The 21844-nt window shown below is 33.3% G+C and overlaps 1 protein-coding gene across 5 annotated transcripts in view; it reads left to right on the forward strand.

The window, feature by feature from the left end:
• Ctnna3 (catenin alpha 3) overlaps positions 1-21844 on the forward strand; it is a 1743363-nt gene that overhangs the window by 1676818 nt on the left and 44701 nt on the right. For all 5 annotated transcript variants that reach the window (XM_058577909.1, XM_046419856.2, XM_058577911.1 and 2 more), the window contains one exon: positions 7262-7396. In XM_058577909.1, coding sequence (XP_058433892.1) covers positions 7262-7396 — 135 coding nt within the window. The remainder of the gene's footprint in view (positions 1-7261; positions 7397-21844) is intronic.

A 21844-nucleotide genomic window follows, 5' to 3' on the forward strand; every position in this document is an offset into this window, starting at 1 on the left:
CCTTTTGAAAAATTTCTCATAGACATCAACATAAAATTGAAAAGTAGGAACATCTGCTGGAGGAAGCAAACATTGGAGAAGAAAGAAAATATCTTTACCTTTAATTTTTATCAGTGTTTAAAGTATATGCCATGTTCTTAAGAACCATAAAACCAAATTGAAACTAAAAGTGAATTTAAAAGAGTTCTTAAACTCAAGACAATTTTAGTGTAAACAGAGAGACATGACAAAATTTTAATAACATATCATTTCTGATAACAACATTTATGCGTGGAGATAAGTCACAAATCATAGTTTCTCAAATGTAGTTCTCACAAATCAGACATTTAGTTTGACAATATGAGTCAGTGTTGTCTTCCATCACTGACATTATAAAGGAGTTTCAATGTATTTTTCATCATGTTTCCCTGGGTACATTCTCTGTTCCATGTTTCAGAAACTTGAGTTTGTAAATTAGCAGTCAGAATAAATAGAGCAAAGAAAAAGAAATATCTACTATGTTGAAGATTTCTAGGTACAGGATCATCACAAATTAATGACTGTCCATACTTAAATACATACTGGAAAGGTTTTATTAGTTTTTTTGTTACTATAATAAAAAAACTGAAACTGGATAAATTTATAGAGAAAAGAAGTTACTGTTCTAGAGGTCCAAAGGTCCAAATCTGGTGATGGCCTTGTTGCTGGCAGAGTCCTAGGTGGCATGATATCACATGGTAAGAGAGAGGGATATACATGCCTTTTCTGGTTTCTTTGCTCTTCCTATAAAGCCACCAGTGTTCAGTCATGGGAGTTCCACCCAGATGACATTGTTGAATTCTAGTCACCTCTGAATGACCCCACTTCTAAATACTGTAGGTAGATTGAGTTTCCACTCTTTTCGTGGCTCACAATTTGGATTAAATTTCAACACATCACCTTGGGGAACATACTTAAACTATATCCAAACCATAGCATTAAATTTGGTAGTAAGCTACATAGAGTATGAAGTGGTTGAAAGTTAAATATGTTGAGTGTGAAATGTTAACAAGACACTGAAATGGGATGGACAAATGCCATATGTGTATGGATCTCTTGAAGGCATGGGTGGATTACTGAGATTTGAAATTTATACTTTGTAAGTGGCAGATGAAATCAGGCTATTGTCTACTTTTATTGAAGAAGGTAAGAGTCAAAGATGGCCCAGAATATATTACCAATAGGAGCAGACAAAAAGAAACCAAATGCTTACCAAGGAGGTCATAAAAACTCTTACAGAATTAGGAAAAAACATTCATGAAATGAAATTCTCTTATGATAATTAAGAGACAGAAGGATATCAAGAAGATAAAAGATCTAAAAGCTACAGAGAGATGAAATAAGGGAAGGATTGCAACAGATACAGTACTCTTTCCAATTATGAGACCACTAGGAATATTAATGAAATAAAATTCTGTGGAATGGAGTTGAAGTTAGTGTGCAGCATATATAGGAAATAAGGAATTCACATCAGAACATTTTTAGAAGATATGGTCCTGAAAAAAAAAAAAAAAAACATGAGAGGGCTAGGGCTGTAGCTCAGTGGTAGAGCACTTGCCTTACACACATGAGGCCTGGGTTCAATCCTCAGCACCACATAAAAATTAAAAATTAATAAAAAAAAATGAAGATATTGTATCCATCTACAACTCAGAAAATATTAAAAAAAGGAGAGACAAGGGACATGGACCACTGTGATAAAGAGAAGCTTTGTTTAGAGTGTTCATGTTGATAGGCTCAAAGATTGGAAAAAGAGACATTGACAGTACAGTAAAAGATAGAATCATTGAAGATTTATACCTCTGAAAAACGTAAAATGAGATAGCCACTGGGCTGGATAAGAGGTGAAGGGATGAGCCCTGTGGGAAGAGAAAGGTCATGGACATGGCATGCTTTTACTGCCACTGATTGCTTAAAATTTCTATTCTTGAAATCCAAAATGACACCTAATACTTGTCATTACCAGGCTTTGCCAGCTTAGCAGAATTTAAATTGTTACCTGAAATTGCAGAAGTCATTTTAAATGTGTTTTAAATAAAGCTTTTACTCTAATATGAGCAAAAGAAAAAAATGCTAAGATTATGAATAAAGATCTTTAAAAGTGTTCACTTTGCTAATTCATCCTCCAAATTTAACTGGAAAGGAATGAAGAGTTTTTAATTTTCCTATTTTTACTAGAAGGTGCATTCTGTATTGGTACTAAGAATCTTACTAAAAGAGTGGAAATGGCTTAATATGAGAAAACCATTTAGGTTGACAGGATATCTTCTTACCTGTACTAGATAACCCCATGGTTATAAAACTTAAATTTATAAAAACAAAACAATATATTAAAGAGCTAACCAGTTATTCTAGTCAATATCTCCTGTCTTAAAACATGGGAAATAATAACCAAATCCCTGGTGGTATTCCTTTAAATGTAGGGCATATCTCAACATTGTAAAAACTGCATATGATAAACTCAAGGCCAACATAATTCTACATGGAGAAAAATTGAAAGCATTCCCTCTAAAAACTGGAGCAAGACAAGTATGCCCTCTTTCACCATTTCTACTCAACATTGTCCTTGAAACTGTAGCCAGAGCAATTAGACAGATGAAAGAAATTAAAGGGATATGAACAGGAAAAGAAAAATTCAAACTATTACTGCTTGTGACATCATAATTCTATATTTAGAAGCTCCAAAACAATTCTACTGCAAATTTTCTAGAACTAATAAATGAACTCAGTAAATATCAGGATATAATATCAATACCCAGAATCAATATGGTCCTATACATCAGTGATGAATTCACTGAAAGAGAAATTAGAAAAACTGCCCCATTAGCAAGCACCTTAAAAAAATAAAACTTGGGAATCAATCTAACAAAAGAGGTGAAAGACTTCTATAATGAAAAGATCTACAGAACACTAAAGAAAAAATTGAAGAAGAACTTAGAAGATAGAATGATCTCCCATGCACTTGGATATGCAGAATTAACATTGTTCAAATGGCCATACCCCCAAAATCATTAAACAGATTTAAAGCAATTCCTGTTAAAATTACAATGACATTCTTCATAGAATTAGAAAAAGCAATCATTAAATTCATTTGAAAAAATAGGAGACACAGAATAGCCAAAGCAATCCTTAGCAAAAAGAGTGAAGCAAGTGGCATCACAATACCAGACCTTAAACTATACTACAGAGTTATAGTAACAAAACTGGCATAGTATTGGCACCAAAACAGACACATAAACCAATGGTACAGAAAGGAAGACCCAGACAAATCCAAATAAATACCGTAATCTCATACTAGACAAAGGTGCCAAAAACATTCATTGGAGAAAAGATAGCCTCTTCAACAAATGGTGCTGGGAAAACTAGAATTCACATGTAGCAAAATGAAATTAAACTTCTATCTCTCACTCTGCATAAAACTCAACTCAAAGTGGATCAAAACTTAGGTGTACTATAAAAGAGACCTTGAACCTAATAGAAGAAAAAGTAGGCCAAAATCTACATCATATCATCTTAGAAACTAACTTTCTTAATAAGACTTAGAAGATTTATAAGAAGTAAATTAAGAATTAATAAATGGGATGGAAACGATATAAAAACCTTATTCACGGCAAAGAGAAAAAAAAAGAACATGAAGAAAGAGCCTACAGAATTTGAGAAAATTTTTGCCACCTGCACCTCGGTTAGAGCATTAATCTCTAGAATATATAAAGAAATTAAAAAACTTTACACCAAAACCAAACAAATAGCCCAATCAATAAATGGGCTAAGGAACTGAACAGACATTTTAAGAAGAAGAAATACAGTTAACAAATATATGAAAACATGTTCAACATCTCTATTAATTAATGAAGTGTAAATTAAAACTACATTGAGATTTCACCTCACTCCAGTCTGAATGACAATTATCAAGAACACAAGCAACAATAAATGTCGATGAGAATTTGGGGATAAAGGTACACTTATACATTGCTGGTGATACTGCAAATTGGTGCAGCCAATATGGAAAACAGTATGGATATCCCTCAGAAAACTTGGAATGGAACCACCATTGGATTCAGTTATCCCATTCCTCAGCATATACCCAAAGGACTTAAAATCAGCATACTATAGTGACATGGCCACATCAATGTTTATAGCAGCACAATTCACAATAGCTAAGCTGTGTAACCAACCTATATATTCTTCAATAAATGAGTGGATAAAGAAAATGTGGTACATATACACAATATAATATTACTCAGCCTTAAAGAAGAATGAAATTATGGCATTTATCAGTAAATGGATAGAACTGGAGGCAGTGGTAAGTGAAATAAGCCAATCCCCAAAAACCAAAGGCTCAATGTTTTCTCTGATATGTGAATAATAATTCACAGTAATGGGGTGGGGGGCAGATGGCTAGGGAAGATTAGAGGTATTTTGGATTAGACAGAGGGGAGTGAAGGGAGAAGAGAGGGGTATGGGGGTAGGAAGGATAATAGAACAAATTGGACATTATTATCTTATATGCTATATGATTTCATGACCAATATGCTTCCTATTTCCTGTACAACCAGAAGAATGAGAAGTTATACTCCATTTATGTATGATGTGTCAAAATGCATTCAATGGTCATGCGTGACTAATCTGAAAAAATTTTAAGAAGATCACATTTGCTTTTTTTTATTTCTTACATACATGACAATAGTGGAATACATTACATTTATAATTATCCATTAACATTCGCTATTTTTAAAAAGTTATTTTATGCAAATTCTACATGGAAAAAATAAAGTCAATAACAAGAATATTCTACAAATCTAGGAAGCAAAGTTTTTTTAATCACTTATATATAAAAATATATGAGAGTAAAAACTATTTGATTTTTAAAAATTTGTTTTATAAAATTGTATGTATATAATTTATACAACATAGCAATCAAAAAAATAAAAAAGCAGCCTACAAATTGGGAAAAATATTTGCAAACTAAATATTTGATAAGCAATTAATATACAAAAAGTTCCACAGGACAAAAAAAATGAGGGGTTTGAATGAAAGTTGTATAGAAAATATCATTGTAGATTCATGCGAATGAAGAAGAGAAAACTAAATTCAAATCAATTACTTTTAAAAATCTGAAAAATGACAACAATTATTCAGCAATAAAAGCAAATAAAATCATCGCATTTGCAGGTAAATGGATGGAGTTGGAGAAGATAATGCTAAGTGAAGTTAGCTAATCCCCCAAAACAAATGCTGCATGTTTTCTCTGATATAAGGAGGCTGACTCATAGTGGGGTAGGGAGGGGGAGCATGGAAGGAATAGATGAATTCTGGATAGGGCAGAGGGGTGGGAGGAGAAGGGAGGGGATCGGGAGTTAGCAAGGATGGTAGAATGTGATAGACACATTATCCAAAGTACATGTATGAAGACATGAATTGGTGTCAACATACTTTATATACAACCAGAGATATGAAAAATTGTGCTGTATATGTGTAATAAGAATTGTAATGCATTCCACTGTCATTTATTTTTAAAAAATCAATTAAAAAATTTAAAAATAATCGGAAAAACGACAACAATTAAGCCTAAGTAAAATGGTGGTGTGAATACTAGGGGTTATGCAGTCAAGGGCCTGGCAGACCAGGAAGTACCTTATAAAGATTAGCTTCATGTCAAGGTAAAACAATGAGATGACTTGCTTTTCTTCATTGTAGGTAATTTCTTATCTGTAAATTGGGAAAAAACACCTGATTGTTAGATGCTTGACAACTGAATGAGAATATAAATGTACATTAGTTAACCTAGCTTCTCACACAGGAAAACCTGTATGAAAACTAGCCATTATCATTCCTCCTCTTTGCCCTTCTTCCCTCTTCTCTTTCTTGCTATCCTTTTCTATACATTTACAGTATTTTATGTGTTATAAGTAATCTAGAGATAATTTAAAGTATACTGCGATGATGTGTATAGGTTATATTCACATTCTTTCCTCTTTATATGAGGGAATTGAACAACCAGGAAACTGTCCCCATTGAATACTGAAGTCTGACTGTCCTGGATAAATGCAGAAATGCATGAAGTATTTTCTGGTCTTTCATCCTACCTTTTTATTAGCAATTTAGGTCATTAGAAATAAAATTTTTATAACATCTTATAATTATAGAAATAATATATATTCATTTCAAGATACACAAAATACATAAAAATTGCCTATCTTGTTTATTAGTATTTTCATGTTTCTTTTTAGCATGTTTTGAAACCACATTCTTTTCATATAATTTGATTTAAATGTTATGTAAAATTTTAAATATTAATTTTTCTACCCTCCAAAAACATGACCCCACACCCTTTGAAAATATTTCTTGAGACTACATAACCTCACATTATACAGAAATGCATATGAATTTAGTATTCCCATTATTTAGTACATTAGGTTATTTCTAAATTTTGCTATTGTTAAGTACTGTGACAGTGAATATCTTTGCATATAAACCATGGTCTACATTTCTATGTTCTTATGAAAATTTATTAAAAGTGGAATTAATTTAGGAAAGATTTTTAAAAATGTATAATAACTGCATAGGAAGAAGAGCACAAAGACTAAACCTTAACCCAAGATATTTACCATATTCTGATAAAGCTCAAACTGTTTTCCAAGAGTTTCTTAAGAAGATAACACAGTGTGGGAAGCTGTTTGTTGTAAAGAAATGTAATATATTTTGAAAAAAAAAATTTGCTGTTTCTTGTTTTTAGTTAGGTCACAGCTGTTTTTAAGGTAGAAATTATTTCCTTTGTCTATTAATAGCTAAGAATGCTTGATGCTGAAAGTAATAGAGCATAATTTATTTCATTGTAGTATTTATTTATTTCCACATAAATAACACAACACAGACAATGTGGAACTCTAGACCCCAAAGAGTAGTCTAATGGTAATCCTAGATGAAGAGAATAACTGCATTTTAAATATTTCTTTCCCATTTACCTAAAGATATAATCTGAAGGGTTCTAATCTTGTCATATATTAAAGGAATTTTCTTTTTATATCTTAGAATTTCTTTAACATTTATTTTGCTCAAGTAGTAATTAAGGTCAAAAAATGAGTAAACAGAAACACATCAGAATCTACATGGGAGTAACCTGAGAAGTGGATGGCGTTCACTGAAAAGAAAGCTTCTTCCTTGTAAGGTATTTTTAATGACTATATTCACTCACTTTCATCTATGTTTTGCTATGTCTGTTTTATCTCTGATGCATATTTAGTGTCCAGATCCATCATGCAAACAGGACCTGCTGGCCTATCTGGAACAAATAAAATTCTACTCCCATCAACTGAAAATCTGCAGCCAAGTTAAAGCTGAGATCCAGAACCTGGGGGGAGAGCTCATCATGTCAGCTGTGAGTACTGAGGGGCACACACTCCTTCACAGGTGGAAGGTGCTTGAAACAGAGCACCTACATACACCCCTGCTAACACCACCAAACCTGTTAGATAAACTCACATTAGAACAAACTGTCAGAGTTTGTATAAAAATACATGTAACTAAACTAATAGGTAGATACAACTTATTTTTATTTACTTCAGAAATTAAAGAATAAATCAGATTTTATAAACCACTAGAATGAGAAATGCATGGTAAGTTAGAGCACAGTTTTCAGACTTCAGAGAGGGTACAGATGCAATTCTGATTAAATACTGTAATCTTTATAAAAATCAATGTGGGGCTGCAAATCAATACCATGATTACTTTATTGCTATTAATTGATATCCATTTTTCACATATTCATTTCTATCATATGGAAATTAAGGGCTTGAGATTTTTAGAAAATTTCTGAATTTACTTTTAGAAGTGGAGTATGATAAAACAGATTTAGAGGAGCTTATGTAAATTCTTTGATGGCTTTGAGTTTGAACCTGCTTTTAAATTACTGTGGTAGAAATAAAATCTAACTTTTCTCTTCATCTCTTAATAACAGTGAATCATTTCTCTAGAGCAGGTATGGTAATAAAATAATATTTGATATCTATATTAGATTCAGTTATCAGTGACTTTGGAAAGGACATGGAGGAAGATTATAAATATAAGTTAAAATGAAACGGTATGAACATTCTAAGAACTTACATTCCTGAGAACAAATTTTTAAAAATTACAGCAATGTACTTATAAATTTGTGACATTTAAGGTCTCTACATCCTGGAATTGAACTTTTTCTCAAGGAATTAATGTTCTTGAATAGAATATAACTGCAAAAACATAAGCAAAAGACCATCATCAAGGGTGGAAGGAAGAAAATTAATCCTTACTGTCTGTCTCTTGCCTGTATTTTATCTCAATCTTCACAATAGTATGCCAAACAGATATTTTATTTGCTTTTTGTGTTTTGTTTAATATATGAAAAAATGAAATTCAGAAAGGTTAAAGAGCTTTCCCAAGACAATGCTAGTAATGGCAGATCTGGAGTTTACCTTCAAAGGTCTGTGCTTTCTCTACTCAGGTGAACGATCTTGTATCTATGGAGAACCTGAAGAGCACAAGTCAAAGTGGAAATTATATTGTGGGATTGTTTTCTATCTTATAAAGATTAATTTCCCTCATATGCAAATTTTACAAAAACAAATTTAGATATATAATCTGTATAATACTGGTGCCCTTTCATTTTTCATAGGAGAATGACATATTTCAAGTAGTCATAAGTCATGTAAACAGAAATATATGTGTATAGATACAAATATGATACATATATAAAGACCTATATAAATGCATCCAAATATAAATACAATCCCTGTGGGTATGCATTTCAGGTGCTTCTTGAATTATGGGATTCTATTCTGATCAACCCATTGTAAATTGAAAATATCCTGAGTTAAAATGAATTTAATACATCTATCCTACTGAATATCATAGCTTAACCTAGTTTACCTTAAACATGCTCAGAATACTTATAATAGTCTGCAGTTGAGCAAAGTCATCTAACACCAAGCCTATTTTGTAACAATGTGTTGAATATATCCTGTAACTTATTGAATACCTGTATCCAGAAAATGATGCTAACATAATACATTGTAAAGTATCAGTTATCCTTCACCCTCATGATCATGTGGCTGATTGGTAGCCTAGTTTCCAAGATGTAACCACACATTGTGATCCAAGAAAAGATCAGAACAAATTTTGATTATTTGTATCACTTTCCTATTATCTTAAAGTTAAAAAAAATTGTAAGTCAAATCATCATAAGTCATGAACCATATATATATATATATATATATATATATATATATATATATATATATAATTTACATATATACTGGGAATATATATGTATATATATATAAACACACACAATATATTTTACAGATAAAATATTAGACATGAGTTATTTAAAATTTACAATTTATGATTTGAAAATTGATTCATTAGCTGGCACAGTGGTGCACACACCTGTAATACCAGTGACTCAGGAGCCTGAGGCAGGAGGATGGCAAGTTCAAAGTCATCCTCAGCAACTTAGTGAGGCCCTAAGCAATTTAGTGAAACCCTGTCTCAAAATAAAAAATAAAAATTCTAAGCATGTGGTTCAGTATTATAGCCGCACTGGATTCAATCACCTGTACCAAGTGTGTGTGAGGAAGAAACCCCATATCCATTGGTAGTCTGCCCTGAACAACACACATTCCTATCCTGAAGCTTCTATGCAACCACTAATCTACATTCTGTCTCTATAGATATTTGGAGTGACTATTTCAACAACAGATAAAATAGACTTGAGAACTAAAAATATTAAACTGGGTATAGTGATACATGCCTGTAATCCCAGTGACTCAGGAGGCTGAGATAGGAGGACTGCAAATTCAAAGCCAGCCTTAGTAAGGCCCTAAGCAACTTAGCAAGACCCTGTCTCAAAATAAAAAGCATTTAAAAAGTGCTAGAGATGTAGCTCAGTGTAAAGCACCTTCACATTAAATCCTTACTATCATAAAAATGGAGGGAGGGGAGTTTGAAAAAAGAAGTTGACTCAGTATATAAAAGGAGGAATAGCATTGCAAATGCAGATAAATAAATATAAATATATATGTAATACATATATGTATACACACATATATTAAACTTCATTGTATCTACATTTTGAACTATAAGGCATCCAGTCTTAACTTCTCATTTTACATTATACTACTTTAAATATGTTAAAAAATATATGTTTATTTGGAGACAAATGTCTGTCTTGTTTTGATTTTTTTTCAATTTCACACACCATCCTTGATAAGGTTTAATATTATATGCATGAATGAATGAATATGGCATAAGGAATCTCACTTTATGTATAATAATAATGCATATATATATATATATATATATATATATATACACACATTTTTTTTATTTTAAAACTCAGTAGTTTTAGGGAAATATAAATATTATTTTCTTAATATCTGCCACTCTCTTGTGTTTTCTAAACATAAGCGTACAAAAAAATTTTGATAGAAGGCCAGATTTTATATAAATGTTAAAATATATTACTGTTAATTGTCCCAGTTAAATATATTCTTCTCTATGAGTACAGATATAGTTTGTATTCCTATTTGGTATGATGATTCAAATTCATGAACTTTACATATTTTACAGATAGAAGAGGCAGGAGCAATTTAGAATCTACAATTTACGATTTAAAAGCTGAGTCATTATATTAAAGGAAGCCTAGCATTGCAAATGCAGAGCTATTTATCATTATTTTGCCCACAATTTCCCATTAGAAAAAATAAATCTGCAAAAAGAGCATGACTCTTTTCACATTCTTCACTGAATCTGTTCATAGGTAGATCCTAGAAACTTTAAACATACATTTCATTTATGTGTGTCCATGTACCCTTACTTTATTTCCTCAGTAACTCTGAGTTCTTGTCTTCGCCCCCCCTTTCATCTTTAAATTGTGAAGATCTAATTTATTTTTATATGAGGTCTCTTGTAAAGTACTAAGCATAATTTTAAAGTGGAGAAACTCATTAAGAAGTTCGGAAATTTGGTATTCAAAACTGCAAACTATTCAAAGTTCACTAAATAAAGTTTGCATTTCAAGATCAGATTCATGAATCAATGCCTTTAGTAAATACATTTTATTTAAAAGAAGTAAGTGTGAATGAGATACATTCCTGAAACGAATGGGCAGAATATATTCTGGGTCTGGAGTGTTAGTGTTTAGGATAAAGTACATGAATTCATAATGTAAAAGAATTTGAAAGCCGTTTAATTTAAATTATTTTCCAGTCATTCTTACATCTGTACTGGAAGCACTTGCCCTGTACTTACATGTCTTACCTGTAAGGAAAGCAAAGTGTAGTTAGTTCCAATCTGTTACTATGGATTGAGTACCCTTTGTGGGCCAAGCATAGTAAAACATCTGAAGGATGCAAAGATGTGTACGTAGTGCCTTTGTCTACAATGTTTAAATACATACAAAATTAAGAAACAAAATATTCCTAAGCATACAAAATTAATTCCAGAACAATGCAATAAACTAAATAAATAAATAAATACCAGTATGTACAAATGCACATAGTTTAACTGGGAAGGGAATAATTAATTCCTGAACGGTGTAGAGTATGCTAGGAAAAGCTCTATAAGTGGCCTGATTCTAAATTAGGCCTGGATGAATAAGGAGAAAAACAAATGTGTAGTTATGAGAAAAGAGAAGGAGAAGAATTCAAAGCAGAAGGACTGAACAAGATAAAAAGAAATAAGAAAGATGTGTAGTGTTATGCAGTGTGATGTGAATGAAGACACTTTTGCTTGTACTGTCAATAGTATGGTGAGGCCCAGTGACACAGCAGAAGCTATAAAGGAAATGGGGGTGTTCAAAGAGGACCTTTTCTAACATTTACCTTCACCCTAGAGACAATTGATGTTTTGTTTTTTGTTTTTTTTTTTTTTTTGTAATTTTGAGAAGGGTCATAAATAGTTCTATGTATTTGGAAGTTAACTGTTTTTGATAAGGTGGTGATAGATTGGAAAGATGAGGGGCTGGAGGGTAGAAGCTGATTTAGAAACAAACAAACAAACAAACAAACAAAAAGTCCAAGTGAGAACCTGGATTTAGGCAATCTTGGTGATCATAACAAGAAACAAAAAAATTCTAAGGATAAAGTGTTAGGACCAATGATCTACTGGGTATTTATGGAGAAGAAATATGAAAAATTAAGACTTATACTAAGGTTTTGGGATTTGATAGCTTACTTCATCAACAGTGACATCACTAACTAAAACCTACATATGGAAGGATGACCAGATTAGGAGAGGTAAGGAAACACACTCGAGTTTTGTTAGTTGAATTTAGGTAACTCAGCAACATCCAAAGAGAAAGATTCAGGAATTGTATATATTTTTCTAGAACTTTGGAAAGAGGTGAAAGAGAAATAGATGGAACCATCCAGGAAGATTATACTGGATAAGATTTTTAAAAACTTAGATATCAAGAACAATGTTTTATTTCTATAAAATGATTCCATATAGCTTTTTCAGATATAGAGACTTCATTTGTCAGTTTAAACAAGTAGTGAGTTGACTGTCTTCATAGAGATAAGTCTGAGCACTGCCACTCCAGGATTGTTATGGCAGCTACAAAACCATCAGGGACATAGGCACCTTTGTGTTTCTGCCTTCTAGCTTTCATTATTATCAAGGTAAAAAAAAAATGTGGCTTCTCTAGTTCTATTAATGCCTTTTATATTCCAGACAGTAAGAACAAAGAGGAACAGAAGCAAACATCCCTTGCATCATTTTAAAGGGCCTTCTGGGAATTCCATTTCAAATGCATTCTCTAACATACTATTGTCTATAGCTTAGTCATAAGCTATATACCTAACTGCAAGGAGTGCTGCAAAACGTGGATATTTTTGTTTATTTGTTTTAATAAATAAAACACTGCTTGGACACAATGCTTTCCTCAATTTAATCAAAATTTTGTTTCTATGAAACAAAATGAATATTGAGTGGCAACTAACTCTATCAAGTAATGACCAGAAATGTAGTAGTATTCACTTATATTGTACTTATCTGCTTTTTAATGCATATTCCCCTAGAGACAATCAAGTTCTTGAATACTTGTGTGTGTGTGTGTGTGTGTGTGTGTGTGTGTGTGATTGAAGGTGCAGTAGTAGTCAATGACTACAAATGGTGTAGATAACTCAGTTTAGAAGTTATCTTAGTATCTTTTCCAATGTAATTGTCAGCAATACAGTAAAGGCAAAAATTATACCATAGAGAATTGAGTACTGAGTAAGCAGTGACAGAAAAAACATGGTAGTGAGGGGAGTGAGAGAAAGTTAGAGATGAACTTGATGGTCCGGGCAGATAGAATTGCTAAAAGCCGTATCATTTTGGGGAGGTGTAGCGTTGTTATAGTTTGGATGTGAGGTGTTCCCCAAAAGCTCATGCGTGAGACCATACAAGAAAGTTCAGAGAAGAATGACTGGGTTATGAGAGCTTTAACCCAATCTGTGAATTAATCACCTGCTGTGATTAATTGCATGGTAACTGAACGCAGGTAGTGGGTGGCTAGAGGAGGTGGGCCATTTGGGGCATGGCTTCAGGTTATATATTTGTATCTAGCAAGTAGAGATCTGTCTTTCTCTGCTTCCTAATCATCAACTGAACTAGTTCCTTCTGTTGCACTTTTCTGCCATGTTATTCTGCCACATCTCAAGCCCAGAGGAATGGAGCTGGCAGTCTAAGGACTGAGATCTCTGAAAACGTGAGCTTTCAAATAAACTTTTCCTTCTCTACAGTTGTTCTGGTAGGGTCTTTAAGTCATAGGGGTGAAATAGCTGTTTAAAACAAGCATTTTTATTTACATACTTTTTAAGACAGCAGAGATTGAGATATTTTTAGGCAATGAGTCTGAAACACCAGAAGAGAATGAATCTATGAAAAATTGGGACTGTAATTTATGGAATGAAGTGATAAGCAAGTGTGAGGGGGTGGGGATGGAAGAGGTAGAAATACTAAATTTGGTAAAAAGGGCTTTTTTCCTGAGCTAGAATAAAGATGGATTAAGATTTAATCAAATTTAAAGACACATGAATGGGAAGTTTAAAAACTTATTGCTACTAGATCTCATACTCTGATAAAAAGGGAGGAGTAGTTTTTTTGTTAAGACTTGAGTGTTCTTTCAAACTTTCATTTCTCAACAAAACAAAGACATCCATATCTTCAATCACTTTTCAACATTTGCTTAGAAGTAGAAATAACCTAAGTTAGCACCAATGATTTGAGACAGTGAATAGAGACACTATATGCTGGACATTATTCTACCAGAGCCAAATTCCAGGGCATAACCCTTCATAAAATCTGTCTCAGCTCCAGTTTGTCTAAGGAAATAAAGGTATTGTGACCTTCTGAGTGCTGTCTTCTCTCAAAGAAAAGGTATGTAAAATTTTAATTGAAAATGGCAGAGAAACACAAATTGACTAATTAAACATATTGTTATATGTAGTTCAATCTCCATAGCCATCTTGATTGTGAATGTCCTAAATGAGTAGAACAAAAAGTGTAACTATATGAAATTTAAAATATACCTGGTTTCCTGAAGACATTCTCATAAATTCTTCATCAGTTGTTTATCTAATGTCCTTAAACACCATGCCCACTAGAAAAAAAACAAAAAACGTTATGCTTTGGGAAAGGGAGCTTGCCTTAAAGAAATAAACATCATTATACTCTATCTTGTATATATGAAAAAGAAAATTCAGGAGGAAAAAAGTAAATAATGGATGGCTCTGAACTCTTAAAATTACTCTTTCCCTGAATGTCATGCAAATTTTTTATATTCCTTAAAATTGATTAATTACATAATCACTAGGTTTTGTAGACTTACTTTATTGTGTTTAATTGTACTCTCATACCCTTAGGTAGGTATGCCAAGGCCACAATTTTAAAAATTATATAAATAAATTAAACCAATTAGTAGAAGGAAAAGATCAGCACAATTGAAAATTTGCCAAGAAGCTGCAACTCAGCTTTAGCAGAAATCAAGGAGCAGTGTGCATCAATTAGAAATTATAGGGAATAGCAATAACATAGCTATTGACCAAAAGAGCCACTAGGGCCTACAGAACTCAGGCAATCAAGTACTTACAGAATAACTTAGTAGGTTAATGTGCTTACTACGTTAAAGTATTAAGGGAATTCGTTAATGAGCTTTCTGAAAGTAGTATAATCATTTGTAGGCATCAAAAAATCGAGAAAACTAAACAAAATGTTTTGAAAATTAAATAAAATATTTATAGATAAAAAGAAGGAGGGGGATAAATATGAAATAGAAGTTTGGGGGCAGGGATCAAAAGAAATGAAGGAAAAAGGACTGAGGAGGAGGAAAAAACAAACAAACAAAAAAAAAGACTGAAGTTTTTAATTTTTTTAACTGGCATATTTAACTCTATGAAGTGTTTTGTTGTTTGTGTAGTTAATTTTGTAACACCAAGTAGGAGGCATATGGAATTAAAAAGACCCTTGTCAATCAGAAAACATAATTTCAAAACAAAATATGCATGGAGGGATGTTGCTTTCATTTTGTATTGCAAAGTAATAAAACAACTAAAAATTTCTCTGGTTGGATAAGTAAACTGATATAATGAATTAAATTTTCTTGAGAATGTTGATTGTGCAATGCTTGAAAGGAACCTTAAAAATTATTTATAACTATCTCAAATTAATTTTACACACAATGAAATAGGTCAGGGACGTTAATGACTTGCTTCAGTCCACAAAAGTACTTATTGGAAGAATCGGGACAAGAATCTAGGTTTCTGTTTTCTTTACCCATTGTCAGTGAATATAATCCCTTCTGACCTCTCAGTGAGTTTAGTGGTAGGGTGAGTGGAGTAGGTATTAGGACACCCAGCTGCCATGGTGGCTAAGGGACATTTTTAATTGAAAGATGTGGGGAAGCACTGACTAAAGAAAGTATTAATTGATAATAGTGATGGTCTAATGAATCTGAATTCTTAAGAACAACTGACTAGAAAACAGTGTCAAAATGGGGAACTCACAGGAGACGACAGGAACACATCTGGACTTCAAGACAGGAGACCTTGGTGTATGCAGACATTAATCTCTTTTGGTTTGTTTCTTCATATATGTATAATCTAAGGTTTAGGATAGAATATGTTTTGTGGTTCCTTCCAGATCAAAATTTCTATAGTATAAGGTCTAGTAGTGATGCCACCTGCTTCACTCTTCTTGCTAAGATTGCTTTGGCTGTTCTGGGTCTATTGTTTTTCCAGATAAATTTCATGATTGCTTTTTCTAGAATTTCTCATCTTACTCTCTCCTGTTATTCTTTTAACTTCCCCAGTTTCTATACAAAACATCCTCTTGGTACCAATCGGCCAATTTTGTCATGAGATAGAAGGCAGTATCATTTTGTTTTGATTTGTTTTAAAGTGTAGGATGACAACTTTGCTGAATCTGCGGCAGTGAGAATGAGATCAGAAGCTACAGGAGTTACCTGCTAATTGCAAATGTAGAGAAAGGTAATATGTATATATAAAAATAGTAATATATTGTTTATGATTTTAGTATTGATTTGACATGACTATAATGAGACTTTAATGTCATCTTTTAATGAGACTTTAATGTCATCTGGATGAGTCATGCACACAAAATGGTGGCTATGAGAAGGAAAGAAAATGGAAGGGAAAGGAAAAAAGTACAAATCTAATATGGGCATCTCCATGGTCAAGTTTACTTCTATTATAATTGCTATATTCTTGTTTTTGTGTTAAAAGTTCTATATTATTCAAAGAATATATCAGAAGAATTTTAAGACTAAAGAAAAGAATTGGCTTGTTATCATTGCTTAGAGCAGAAGAGAGGGGATTAATTATGTCTATTGTGTGCTAAGCAACCTGAACTATATAACTTCAAAGCCAGAGGTAAAGGAGGAGCCATGAAACTGAGCAAGATGTATTTGACAATTGCAGAATGGAGCCAATTCCCCCATTAGGCAAAGTGCAGCAGAAGAAAAGAGCAGAGCTGCATGCAGATATCCTGATGCTCATGGGCTTGGTTGGAAGCCAGAGAGAAAGGGGCATGGGAGAAAAGGAGAGGAAAGCAAAAATCGAGTTGCTAAATATTGTATAACAGTAAAGTGCTGGCATTAAAATACATAAAGATAGGGATAAAGGCAGAACTGAAGGAAGAAGAAAAAGGGCACAAAAATGACCTGGGTAACAATTGCAAAAGTCATCATTTCAGTCCTGACTCCATAACGCATTTATGCTTGTTATTGTGTAATATAAGGTATACTAGCGAAGGTCATAGGGAAAAAGCTCCTGTGAGTGTGTGAGGGTGTGTGTGTGAGGGTGTGTGTGTGTGTGTGTTTCTTTGCAAAATCAATGCCACTCCATGCTTTCCTCATAATGATTTGTAAAGTCCAAATCATATGAATAGTAAATCAATAATTGGTAGTAACCGATATTAAGTATTGATTTTTTTAATGCTTTCAAGAGTTTCTAATTCTTGGCACTCTTGACATTTGGGGGCTAGCTATTTCTTTGTTAGTGAGACTGTCCTGTACATTGTAAATTGTTAATAACATCCCTGGACTCTGTGGTGCTGGCGACACCTTCCCTTACCTGGCAATTCACCTATCTTCCACCTGCTGTGGGGTGTTGGCTGCTAACATCACATAGATGCTCCTTTCTCTGGATAATTGTTCTCAGCTAAACAGGAGCCAATGTGTCTGTGTGGTTAAGCCCCATCACCCCTGCATGCCCTGGAAGCCTGTAACAAGTAACTGACTGACAAAAGGATACAAAAGGTTGCACTACTTGTCTCAAGATCTTATCAACTTTTCTGCAATTTTCCAGCACCCTATAGCATCAGGCCATCTCTGGCTGAGATTAATGATGCTCTTATTTGGCTGTAGCCCCTCTCCCATGCTTCTTTCTTCTTTCCTCTTCTCCTCAAAAGAGACTTTTAGTATATCACATGCACAACTTTCTCTCAGGCTCTTTTCATGGGTACCTCCTAAAGAGACAAATGATACTATCCTGTGTCCTTTACTGTCACTTACTTCATAGATGGAAAAGAGATGACAGGAGAATTTGCTGAATTTGGTGAATACTCCTCTCTTATTGACACGCTCATATATATTATTTTATCATCTCAACAGTGCTACCAGTAAACTCATGGTATTTTGTTGACAAGAAAACAAAGGCTAATAAATGAATATGACTTGCCAAATGTCACATGGTTAGTAAGTGATGGAGTGAAAATGTGAACACAGGCTTTAGTTTCAGCTCCTTGTGTCATTCCACACTAACACATATCTATTCTCCTTTTTCCAGCCCTGAAATAACAATGCATAGATGAGTAAACAAGCTTTCTGTTCTCTAGGAGTTCAGTTAGAAAGAAAAGACAAGCAAAAATAATATCATATAAGGTTTACATTACAAATGAAGTTTGTATTCTTCTAGCTTCAGATGATATGCACATTTCAGAGATCAAGAAAAATATCAAAATTAGAAACTAAAGTTAAAATCACATCCTGAGAATTTTTTTGAAGTATACAAACTTAAGACTGTGGCTCTAGGTCAGTAAAATAAACTGAAAAGTAGCAACTAATTCTAGTAAGTAAATAGAAATTATTGTTTGATGAGAGATAGCATAGGTGTTTATGGATGAAAAGATATCATACTTTAAATATTTTTATATAATATCATTATTTGATTAACAATTGGTAACATGAATGGACAGTGTCTTAATCAGTCAATAAGAGACTGAAATGTTCAAATGAGCATTTCTTATGCTTACCCTCAATAAAAGCTGAAGTTACAACATTAAATCACAATTTATCCAAGGCTTTTCAGCAGGGAGTTTTGATAATATGGTCTGGAAATACTGCTTTCTGATGATTTAGTAGATCACAAAAATAACACTGACAACCCTAGGGGAACAAGTGCATTAAGTTGTTTCTTTGCAATATTAGATGTCTCAAGGAAGCTCTCGGTCAAGCCATGGGTCACAGGCAATTTGTGGTTGAATTTTCTGATAATATTCAGTGTTTTTCAAAGAGATTCATACTCTTTATATACATCTGTACATTGTATAAATGTTGAGCACCTACTCTTTGTGTGTGTTTGCAACTGTGCGTGTGTGTTTGTGTGCACATGATATTACATTTTATTGCTGGTGGCAAAACTGATGCTCTCTCATGACAATTTTAGAAGCTCGATTATACTTTCAACTGCATGTAGAGTGCAAGTTCAATTATCTCCTAATTGGAGGTGAATTGTTTTTAATCTAGCCTCAGGTTCAGCATGATGTAACATGACAAAGAAGATGTACAACAGGAAAAAATGATGTTTAAACACTAAAATTACTCAAGTTTGACTAGGCTGTGCTAGCTTACAAACATCTCCCAATTGCAGTGATTTAAAACAACATTTTTTTCTTTTGCTCACAGTTTAATATTGTTTGGTAGAAAACATTTATCTACATTGTTACTAATGGACCAGGTATATGTACTTTCTAAAATCTCACTGTGAAGATTTCTGTCACCTCTGCACAAGAAGTATGGAAGTGTTGGTCACTGGCTGATAAATACTTTCCCAGAGGGAAATAGGATATCACATGTAAGCTTATCATAATGTCTAGCACATAGCAGCACATAACAGGTGGTCATTAAATATTGCCTGGTAGAAGTGACAGCAGTAGTGGCAGTCATGGTAATAGTAATGACACTAGCTAATGTGAGATAATATAAATTTCATTATATAGTGATCTTATTTATTGATACATTTAATCAAATTTTATATTAGTTATTTCAAGTTATGTTTAAAGGAAGAAAGCAAGGAAAATATTCTACTTTTAGTAGGATCATTTCTTACCTATCATAAAATCGCTTATTGTTCATCCCTGTTAATCAGCAGCACTTTATATATGCTCAGAAGCAAAAAAAAAATATATATATATATATATATCATTTTTGTTTATATACCAAGAATAGAGTTTGGTTCATTCCTGGCTGATAAGTAATGGGTGAATTGTATGGTCTTAAGCTATCATTAATGTATCTAGCATAAGGTTAAAGCTCCTCAGAGAGATAGCTAGATTTTACCTGGTACCAATGGTAATAGTATTAACCCTAGTTTTGAAGAAAAATGGGCATAAAAATATTTTATTCAATATTTGAGCATATATAAATGACACATATTTAGTATTATGTAATTATAAGACAAAGTTGAACTTCAGTTACCCCAAAAATTAAAGAAGCTATTTGAGCCCAATTAACACTTCTGGTAACATGGACCTTTAAGATGTTGGAGAGAATACAATAGCCAACATCTTATAGAAATGTTTAGGAGCAGTAAGAATGAATTTAAAAAGAGTTGTTTTGGACAATAGATGCCAAAAATCTCCAGCAAAGTAAATTCTCTGAATTGAATAGACTGAAGATTTTTACAGAAAATGTGAGCTAAATCATAAAAAATTGGGAGGATTTGGTTAGTTGTTGAAGAAAAAGTTCTACACAAATGACCTGAAAATATAATTTGCCTTCAAATGGAAGATAATGTTTTTAATAATAGATCAAGAAACATCTGTTTGGATTAGGAAATGGTGTGGGTATAGAGCCACATAATCACTAACATTCTGACAGCATAATTTGTATGTTTGTGTGTCTGATAGAGAGTGAGCGACTGAAAGAGACAGAGGCAGAGATGGACTGACAGGTAGAGAGAATAAATGTTATCACTAGGTTTCATCAAGCTCAAAAGTTCTGTGATTATATTCAGAGTTAAAGGATAGGGAAATATATGTGTTCCTGTCTAAGTACATAAAATTGCATGCTTATTAATTCTAAGCATTAATATTTGAAATGTATTTACTTTAAATATCTTTACCAAAGAAATCTCCATGGAAGTTCTTACTATTATAATTCTGTCAACACAGTAACTGAAATGTAGAGGAGTAGTAACATATCCAAGGTCACCAAGCTATTCAGAGGCAAAGTGAGCTATATACGCTTGTAATCCCAGATTGTCGTGACTCAGTAGGCTGAGGCAGGGGCATCACAAATTTCAGGCCACCTTCAGCAACTGAGTGAAACTCTGTCTCAAAACAAAAATAAAAAGGACCAAGAATGTGGCTCAATGATATAATCATTTTGTGCCTGGGCCTCCCTTTCTACAGGAGGTAGCACCAGAACATCTGCCTCCCAGGGCAGGAATGAGAGACAGGGCACTCAGGCCCCCATTTCCCGGCCAGCCTCCAACCTTCCTCCACACACAAGCATTAGTTGAGGACTTACTATGTGCTTGGCCCCAGGGGCCACCATAATGTCCTGTACTCAACGCCCAGTAAGAGGGGACAAAATTAAGGAATCACAATGAAATCTTGAACCCAATCTTCTGATTCTAATGCATGTAAAATTAATGCTAAGTTTCCCAGTGGAAGATACAGAAGCCTTAGTGGGAATGTAAAATTAAGCAGATGCAGACTTCATGTCTTTCCCTTTGAGTAGTTGGAGGATGTTTCAATGATGGGGTTCTGATCTTTCACTTCTGTAATAAGTATAATGAGTGATGATGGCAATGAAAATTCACACTTATTAAACTTTAATTAATGACCAAAATGGTATATGAATCCCTTACATATATTATTTTAGTCTTGCCATCAGTGAGAAAAGTTTCATTATTATCCCCATCTTATAGATGAGAGACTAAGGCTCAGAGAGCCAAGGAACAAGGAAGAAGGCACACACCTTTTCACTTTTGCTTCACCTCCATCTCCATTTCTCTTTCATCTGAAAACAGTCCTGGAAGCCCCCAACAGGTAGCAATCATGACAGAAA

Source organism: Marmota monax, unplaced genomic scaffold (assembly GCF_021218885.2).
Source record: "Marmota monax isolate L192 unplaced genomic scaffold, Marmota_monax_Labrador192_F-V1.1 WCK01_AAM20220418_F8-fsc00019, whole genome shotgun sequence".
Classification (NCBI taxonomy): Eukaryota; Metazoa; Chordata; class Mammalia; order Rodentia; family Sciuridae; genus Marmota; species Marmota monax.